The sequence below is a fragment of the Clinocottus analis genome, unplaced genomic scaffold (assembly GCF_023055335.1).
Source record: "Clinocottus analis isolate CAN_PGR_092001 unplaced genomic scaffold, fCliAna1.0.p SCAF_25, whole genome shotgun sequence".
In the NCBI taxonomy this organism is placed as follows: Eukaryota; Metazoa; Chordata; class Actinopteri; order Perciformes; family Cottidae; genus Clinocottus; species Clinocottus analis.
In genome coordinates, this window is record NW_027175987.1 from 7,440,001 (window position 1) to 7,450,000 (window position 10,000).

General features: G+C 45.0%; 1 protein-coding gene across 5 annotated transcripts in view; it reads right to left on the reverse strand.

Annotated features, from left to right (window-relative positions):
- nfia (nuclear factor I/A) overlaps positions 1–10,000 on the reverse strand; it is a 158,504-nt gene that overhangs the window by 14,153 nt on the left and 134,351 nt on the right. For 4 of the 5 annotated variants that reach the window (XM_068591694.1, XM_068591695.1, XM_068591698.1 and 1 more), the window contains 3 exons: positions 5,039–5,156; positions 2,624–2,751; positions 693–743 (listed from right to left, as the gene is read on the reverse strand). In XM_068591694.1, the coding sequence (XP_068447795.1) occupies positions 693–743; positions 2,624–2,751; positions 5,039–5,156 (297 nt within the window). The remainder of the gene's footprint in view (positions 1–692; positions 744–2,623; positions 2,752–5,038; positions 5,157–10,000) is intronic. The other variant, XM_068591697.1, reaches the window with a different exon arrangement.

Here is a 10,000-nt window from a genome sequence, read left to right on the forward strand (position 1 = left end):
ACATGGAGAAGGAACTGTGAGTTGGTGTTGCCAAATTTTTTAACTAATTGTGAATTACACACATATGTATACCTTATACACACACACATACGCACACACACACACACACACACACACACACACACACACACACACACACACACACACACACACACACACACACACACACACATTTGTATTTCTTCACAGACCAACAATAAAAAAAACAGCCATGATGATGTCATCAGCATGCTGCCAGGTGAGCGAGGTCAGGGTGGAGTGGGGTGATGGGTGCCTTACCCATGCGTGCCTTGAGACCAAAAACAAGGAATGGAGATGAGGAGACAAGTAAGGGAAGCAGGAAAGGAAATTGGAGGTGGACACAGGACAAGGGGAGAGAAGGGAGTGGAGTAGAATAGGAAGGATATGAGAGGAGACGAGAGGAGAGGATAGGAGATAAAAGAAGGAAAGGAAGGGAGAAAGGAAGGAACCAAGGTGGGAGAAGAAAAGAGGATGGGGAGACAAGATGAGAGGAGGAGGGAGGAGTCCACGAGACGAAACCTGACACCAACCAACACCAAACGACAAAAAACAAAAACCACCACGATATCTAGCCATCAAGAGGAGGTGGAGAGGAGGAGGTAGAGGAGGTGGAGGTGACGGTTTTACAGACACGTATAGAGAAAAGTAAAAGGTGTGTTCAGAGTCTTTACCTTGTCGGGAGATGAATGAGCTAGCTAGAGAGCCGCGCAGCTTATATCCAGCTTTCCAATGCAAGACGGAGGAAAGAAAGAAAAGGAAGCAACAGAGGAAAGAAAAAAGAAAAGCAGCATGAATATTCTGAGAGAGAGGGGAGGGGGGTGGGAGATAGAGAGAGAGAGGTGGAGGTAGTACCTCAATAATTCAGTGTTTATATAAGTGTGTGTCCCAGGTCATAGTACATACTCAAACACACACACACACACACACACACACACACACACACACACACTCCAAGACCTGGTTTGTTCAGATACCTTTAGTCTGTTAGCTTGTAAAACCTGTGTGTGTGTGTGTGTGTGTGTGTGTGTGTGTGTGTGTGTGTGTGTGTGTGTGTGCGTGTGCGTGTGCGTGTGTGTGTGTGTGCGTGTGTGTGTGCACTGGTAATGAATGTACAGTAGGACCCCATCGCTCCATAACAATGTGATCAGATCAGACAGTGATCAGATCTGTGCAGTTCGGACAAAGCCTGACTCCGCCGCTTCCCGCCTGTGTTCATTAGCTCATTCGGTGTTCCCTGTATTCATGTAACTAGGAAGCCACGGGTCTGGTGGCGTAGTACAGCGGTGTGAGCCCCAAATAAACAGATTTTGCTGTGCTTTTATTTGCATTAAACTACATGATGATGATGATGCAGATTTTGTAAGAAGTCTGAATTCAGGCTTTCTTAGGTCTGCCCACAAGACGAAAAGCAAACAACTTTCAAAAATGCATGTTTTCTGAATGCAGTTCGGATCGATTGGAACTCGGTCATGCTAACATCGTAGCCGCCACGTCAACGCTCAAAATGATGCTGTGTAAGGCATATGTTCAGCAGTTTACTGTATTGTTTATGACATGTGAGTTTATGCTTTAATACACAAACATGTATACACGTTGTCTCTGTACACATACAGCTCAAAGTGCCAACAGGCTCCGTCCATTTCTATAGAATCTCAACAATGAACAATGAAAATGACTACTTCTCTCTTGATTGACTTCCTCAGTAAACTTTGTAAACATGAGTTCATGATCTCAGCACAATGTTCATTTAGTAACTAAAAAGTCTAATAGACCATAAAGCAGGGTATGCTTTAAGGTGGGGCGACTGTGATTGACAGGTAGCTGCCGCTACCAGAGTTGTATATGGCATTCCTCCATATTCTAGATATGGTAACTTCTGTTCATTGGGTGCGAAAAAAACATGACGGCCATATTCCAAGATGGTGACGAGGAAATTGACAAAATCAAGGCTTCAAAACGTCACTGCCCAAACCAATGGGTGGATGTCACGATGACTACACCCATTTCCTACATACAGTCTGTGCTATCCTGTTAGATACAGTCTATCTAACAGGGCGCCCCTGTCCAGCCGGCCTGATCTGCACACCGAGATCTCATCACGATCCAGTCCAGATAACAAGAACACTTATTGAAGAGGTAACTTAAAGGAGCAGGTGTCATTATTCGCTTAACGTGCATGGAGGAGAAGGGGTCCTTTACAAGTCCATAATGTGTCTGTAGTCAGGTATAAAGACACAATCACCAGCACAAATACACTCTGTGTACACACATATACCTCTTAGTCCTTAACAAACATACACACACTCTCTCTCTCTCTCTCTCTCTCTCTCTCTCTCTCTCTCTCTCTCTCTGTCTCTCTCTCTCTCTCTCTCTCTCCCTCTCTCACAAACACACACACACTCCCCTCCTCGCTGTTAGCATCATCTTCACACTGTTACATGAAAGCTCCGTTTCCAAAGCTGCGTTGGGATGTGTATGAGGTACATGTGTGTCGTGGCAGTGGAGGTGGAGGTAAAAGGGCTGGGGAAGTAAAGAGGGCGGGGTTATTAGAGAATGAGATCACCGTGGCAACAGGGGTGAGAGGGGCCGGGGGGGGACCTACCTGGCTCCACATCGTGCCAGCTGCTGGCCTGGCTGCCACTGCCTGGAGATCGACCCTGACTGGGGTAGTAGGACTCCTCGCCTGGACTGTCCACGTCCTCCTCCATACACTTTATCCTCTTGGCAGAGCTGGACACAGACACACACATGCACACAGAGGACACACAAAGCAGCATTGTTAACCTCTGTATTGTCGGTCTGATAATCCTTCCTTCGGTCAGTGGTATCTTGTCCACACAAAAAAAGGCCTTGCGGTAGGAAAAAGGAATGTTGAAGCTCTCGCCTGTGCTGCTGCTTTATGTTAAGCTTGAACACAGTTTATAGATTTTATGGACAGAAAACTCTCAGCAAAGTCAGACCTTTAACTGATAACATGTTTCAATCATCCTATCTATGATCATATGTGTAATCTATCTACATTGCATACCTATCTATGTGCTTAACTTCTTACCCACCTAACTTTCTCCAGTACCTAACTTTCTACCTACCTACCTACCTACCTTCGTTTCTTCCTATCTACCTACATACCGTCCTTCCTTCCGGCCTACCTTCTACCTGCCTAACTTTTCATCTTCCTAACATTAAACCAACATAACATCCTACCTACCTACTTATCTACCTTCCTTCCTTCCTCCTTGACATACATACCTACTTATGTAATTAACTAACTATCTACCGACATTAAGGTAATTGGGTAGATAAGAAGATATGTAGGTTGGTCATTGGGTATGTAGATATACCTACCTAATTACCCTACCTAATTACCTACCTACTTTCCTTCCTACCTACCTACCTACTTACCTATCTACCTACTTACCTTCCAACCTACGTACCTACTTTCCAAACTACCTACCTTCCAACCTTCCGACCTTCCTACCTCGTACCTACCCACCTACCCTGGTGTTTCAACACAGCGAGCAGCAGAAGCCGTGAGTGACTCCGTGCTCTGCATCATTACTGTATAAATGATTGTATACAGCATCTTAATAAGGTTAAAACACCCCAGAGTGAACACGTCCTTTAATGAGACCTGCTGCACGCTTCAGTTACCTTCACTCTGTTATTGTTGTTGTTTCAGGCTTTTACGTGTCAGAGTGGAGTGGACTTACATCAGCTACACGCCCGCTTATTAACACACACACGTACACACACACACACACACACACACACACACACACACACACACACACACACACACACACATGCCAAAGGCTTCTCTTTCACCAGATGGGACTGTTTAACAGGACGGTTAAGACATTTAAGTGTGTGTGTGTGTTTGTGTGTACATGTGTTTGTGTGTACGTGTGTGTGTGTGACCTGCATGTTCACAGTGAGACGTATGAATGAAGAGTCTTTGACATTAGTGTAGACTTAAATATTACCATATGGAGCGGCTCTACTGCCTTGCAGCGCTGTGTGTGTGTGTGTGTGTGTGTGTGTGTGTGTGTGTGTGTGTGTGTGTGTGTGTGTGGGAGGTCTCTGGAGAGATGTGTGGAGTCAAAGGAAAAAGAGAAAGGGGGAGTGTAAAAAGACGGAGGACACACACACTATAATCTGAGTCAGTGGTTCGTTGTTAAACCTGTGTTTGTGTGTGTGTGTGCCCGTGTGTGTGTGTGTGTGTGTGTGTGCATGCGTGCGTGTGTGCATGCGTGCGTGTGTGCGTGTGTGCAGGCGTGCATGCGTGCGTGCGTGCGTGCGTGCGTGTGTGCGTGCGTGTGTGCGTGCGTGCGTGCGTGCTGCAGGGCAGGTATCTCAGCAGACAGACAGACGACTCTTGCGACCGCATCGATTTAAAAGAAGAGGTCAGGGCAAACCCTCCAAGCATGTGTGTGTGTGTGTGTGTCTGTGTGTGTGTGTGTGTGTGTGTGTGTGTGTGTGTGTGTGTGTGTGTGTGTGTGTGTGTGTGTGTGTGTGTAGATAAGCTTTGTGAAGGCTAAACATGAAATTGTATTTCTGAGGACACAGCTCTATAACACGTGTGTGTGTGTGTGTGTGTGTGTGTGTGTGTGTGTGTGTGTGTAATATGATTGAATGTTTGTTTGTTGGGATTCATAATAATGTGCTTCTTGAATTCACCATTAAGATGTACTAATACTACACTGTAAGCCCTGGTTTAAAATATGTAAGTACTATCAGCACAATGTACTGAAAGTAAAAGTGTTCACAGTGCATTCAAAGTACAATATGTATCCCTGAGATGGAGTGGAGTAAAAGCACAAGTAACATAAAAGGGTATATAACAGATGTATTTAGATTCGATCCACCAGTGTGTTTACATGTACAGGTGTTGTGGCTCAGTAGGTTTCTGTTTTACTTTCATCTCATAGATGTCTGTCAGCGGTGTAAAAGAAGTCTGAAGATACGGTTCATACGAACGGTGGACTTGAGATCTAGCAGGTAAGTAGGAAGTTTGTACCTGGAGGAGGAGGTGCTCGGCAGCGGTCTCCTCATGGCTCCTGGACTCATGCTGTAGTAAGAAGAGCTGTCCAGGTCGGCCAGTGAGAAATTTGGACCGGTACCGGCTGCGATAGGTGCTGGAAGAGAGAACAAGAGAGAGATTGAGACAGCAATTGATACAGGAATGTTGAGGAATTTCATAAGAGAGGGTCTACTTGTGCACGGGGTGCACCCAAAAACCTTTAGAAAGGGAGGTGTCCCGATCGTGACAACCATGTCCCTGTGTCTGAGGAGACCAAACAGCTCACCACACATAGAACTCATGGATAAGACCCTTGAACTTCTCCTTTGCTGACTCACTCCCAACCCAAAGGAAGGAATCCACTATTGTTTGAGGACATTGGAGGTTTAGCAACCTCGGGTAGTTATACATTCTACAGTTGAAAATCTTCCCTTAAAGATTTTTTTTTTGCCTGTCAGCCATTTAAACTTTAAACTGGACCTTTTGGGGCTAAATTACGAAAATAAATGAAGACATAAGTAAACCAGAACTGTATTTGTGGAGATGTGGGGACAGCATTGGGAGCAGCAGTTACAAAATTGCTAAATACTCGGCTGTGAATATTCTACATATTCCTCAACTATTCATACCGTCGCAAATTTGCCACACTCTAAATGGATCTGGTCTGAATGGATCCTGCTAGTTGGAAGACCACTAGCAGGATCCTATTGACCCAAAGCAATGTCTGGCAGTCTTTCTGAGGTAAACTGTTGTATAGCCTGAAGCTACTCTAAGATATTTTATAGATTTTCAGCGAAATGCTGTGAGTGAATTTGAGTTCCCTCTGGTAAACATTCACACATGTTGAGGACTTTTATTGTGAAAGGTCAGAACAGAAGGATTGGATCTGGTCCGAGTTGAAAGGAGTAATGTAGTTTGACGTCTTGGCTCAGACTACGGAGACTCTGTGTGATGTTCTACGTCACATTGTACGTATTGAATCTGTGCGTTCAGCACAACGTGATTGGTTGATTTTGTGATGCGAAGGCTCATAAAAATGCCAGAAAGTTGAAAGAACGGCTACATTTTAAACAAAACTAAATACAATTCAAAAGAAAATGTAACTTAACTATCAGGATGAATAAAACACGCCACATCTCAAAGAGTCATTAAACTTAAGACACTTTGTTTTGGGGCGAATTGCATTTCCTGCCTCACTTGCACAAGTTTTCAGAGAGAACGTCTCGACATCATCGTTCCCACCGAACTAACAAACCAGATGGGAAACTGCCTCCCTCTGCTGCGTTTTAATACCACATTGAATATGTTTAATATTAGCACAGAGCTCTAATGGGGACGTTATGTAAGAGTTGTACACGAGAGCAGTTAGCGCAGGACATAAGCATCCATAAACAAAAACAAACTGCGCTCCTCTTCCTCTTGTCTTTCCTTTGCCTCTCTGATCCGTCCATCTCTCGCCGTTTACCCTCCTCCGCATATCCCTCTCTCTCTTCCTCTGCTTCTCTCCAGGGAGGGCAGCCTATGCACAAAGGCCTGCGAGGTCTTTTACTATTAAATGAGTGTGAGGGGTGAGAGAGTGGGAGACAGAGAGAGAGAGAGACAGAGAGAGAGAAAGAGAGAGAGAGAGAGAGAGAGAGAGAGAGAGAGAGAGAGAGAGAGAGAGAGAGAGAGAGAGTTGGCTCTTTGTTGTCAAACGCTTCAATTTGAAAATCCTGCTGAACAAAGGCAGCAATCAGCTTCAAACCCGGACGTCCGTCTAGCCCCTCGCCTTCAGGCCCCCTTACCCCCCTTACCCCCCCCCCCCCTTCCATCCTCCTCTTCATCGCTTTATTGACGGAGAGCACGATGGCGTGATGGGATGAAAGGAAGAGGAGGAGGAGGAGGACTGACAGGACCTGGTGGGTAGTTTTCTGCTGAGCTCAGCAACGTGAGCTCGCTCTATCTATCTATCACTCTCGATCACTCTCTCTCTCTCTCTCTCTCTCTCTCTCTCTCTCTCTCTCTCTCTCTCTCTCTCTCTCGATCACTCACTCTCTCTCTTTCTCTCTTTCTCTCTCTCTTTCTCTCTCTCTCTCTCTCTCTCTCTCTTTCACTCTCTCTCTCTCTCTCTCTCTCTCTCTCTCTCTCTCTCTCTCTCTCTCTCTCTCTCTCTCTCTCTCTTCTGCCCTGCAGAAAAAGAACTGGCCTGAGAGATCTGCAAAGACACACAGACACACACACACACGCACACACAGAGAGACCCACACACACTTGGCCGTACACTTTCCTCAAGGTCTAGCATGGAGTACTTCATGTGCAACTAAGTACAACCAATGTAAAACTATGCAAATTCAGTAACAAGTGCTTGCTGTGTGTTTCAGCGTGTATTGTGTACCAGTATGATTACTCCTACTCAGGAGAATAAATAAATAAATTAATACATCAACAAATAAAAAGTACTTAAATCTAATAAAAAATTGGCAATGAACATATAAATAAACGGAAATATGAATTTATAATGAGTTTACATGGTTCAGTGGTCTTCCTGAGTTGTATTGTATTTTTAACTTACATTCATGCTTGTGTCCAAAGCATTTTACAAATCAACACACTTTGGTAGCAATCATAGTTGTACCTATACCTGTAGTTCTACCTATACATTTAACTGTATTTGTACCTGTTCTTGTACCTGGTACCTGTACCTGTACATGTGCCGGCACCTGTGCTTGTACTTGTACCTTATACCTGTACCGGTACTTTGAATTCCTTTCATACTATATCTGTAATGATCACCGCAGCCTGTGAGGGTGGTACCAGGGCTTTAAACTGCTGGTCTTGGTTGATAATAACTTTGCTTATTAACACAGCTCCTCTGCGTGTTTACTTTCTGTCTTTTGATGCTCCAACCTGGCTGTTCGCCAGCTGAAGCTTGATTTCATCAACACAATGTTAATAAGACAATGTTAATAAGGTTTCTAGGTCATTTACTGTGTCATCTCGTTATTATCTCACCTCAGCCAACATTTCTATGTTAGAATCTTATAATTAATAAATGATTTACTAATCTTATAACTTTATCAAAGTGCTGTTCCTTTTGATTCACATTCTATTGTCTATGTATAGCCAGTTGAAACAGTTTTATAGGTAGTATTATTAGCATTATTATTGTGATGTGACATCTTTGTGCCAGTTGTGCCGTGGTGCCCATATGGCGTTGGCACACCACCAGGCTTTGTGTGTGTATGTGTTGCCAGGGGCGACAGAGGGCAGGAGGAAGGAGGGATGGATGAGTTTGAACCATACAGGCCTCCAGCTTTATTCATCTTTTCATCCCTGCATCGCTGTGTGTGTGTGTGTGTGTGTGTGTGTGCGTGTGTGTGTGTGTGTGTGTGTGTGTTGTGTGTGTGTGTGTGTGTGTGCGTGTGTGTGCGTGTGTGTTGGGTGGGAATGCCTCCAGATGAAGGTACTGGAAGGTGCCAAGTGGGTCATCTGCCTTCTTATCTCTTTGTGTGTGTAGGTGTGTATGTGTGTGTGTGTGTGTGTGTGTGTGTGTGTGTGTGTGTGTGTGTGTGTGTGTGTGTGTGTGTGTGTGTGTGAGCAGCGTGAGTGTTATGCCATCATATCAACTTAATCCCCAAATCTTTACGTCTAATATCAGCTCTCCTGACACTCTGGGAGGAAAGTGTGCATGTGTGTGAAATTTGTGTCAGTGCCAAGGTGCGCCCTGGCACTCTAGACATGCATCTGTGTGTGTGTGTGTGTGTGTGTGTGTGTGTGTGTGTATGTGTGTGTGTGTGTGTGTGTGTGTGAGAGCGAGAGAAGCAGATTGAGCTTGTGTCTATAAACATCAAAGTGGTTCAAAGACACACAGAGAGAGACCTGCAACTCATGTAGCTTACAATGCAGAACATGTAGCTGATGCACAGAATTCTCATATTTGAGAGCCCCATGGAGCTTTAAAAGTCCCAGGTTCACCGATTATGGAACAGTGGGTTTTGGTAGTTTGTTAGTTCCAGGTAAGCTCCAGTACAGCACGTTCCCTCTTATAGGTCACAGGAAAAGGGAGTCAAAAATAAACCTTTATTAATTCAGTTCATAATGGCGAGAGTTTCTAAATAAAGTCAGTTTGGTCAGGTACACGTTGGTCTTCTGGGAGGCTCCACGCACGTGTGCTCTGTATTTGAACTCTACAGACAAAGCATTTTTTACCCCAAAACTTTGGTGCTCCTAACTTTATTTCCAGAGCTTCCTGCTTCCTGCAGGAAGTGATGACGTAAGTTTATTTTAACAATTCCGCTCGACCACAAGGTAATTACTGTATAAGAAAACATGCTGCGTGTCACTTGCTGGACGGCGTAAAGTCACTTGCGGATTTAGGAAGCAAACGCTTTACAACCAGTGCGTACAGATGGATCCGTCACCGCTTCCTCTCTTAAGTGTGAGGCTGCATTAACACAATGCACCTCACAGAGACCAGAGGAGCCGGTGGACTGGAGTGGGAGCGTTATGGAGGAGGTTTTAGGGGAACACCAGTAAAAGCAGAGGGTAAATGACAGAGAGACCGGGGAGGGGTGATTGAGGAGAAGTCAGAATCCAGTCTGCAGAAATATACTGAACTGACCAATTACATTTAATACACGCCTGCTACTCTAACCTATACTCTCATCCCCCCCCCTCCCTTCCTTCTCTCCCTTTGTGTGCTGGTTTAATAGGATATTGATCGACAGAGAGAGATTCGATTGGCCTGCCAGTGAATTGTGTAATGGCTGCACAATGCCAAGGTCACCCGCTGTGTGTGTGTATGTGCGTGTGGGTGTATGTGCGTGTGTGCTATGTTCAATACCCACTCCTCCACCCCCCTGGCCGACCACTTCTCATCTTCTGGTAAGCTATAGGCTTCAGTCACCCCTGCAGACGCTCAGTGTATGTGTGTGTGTGTGTGTGTGTGTGTGTGTGTGTGTGTGTGTGTGTGTGTGTGTG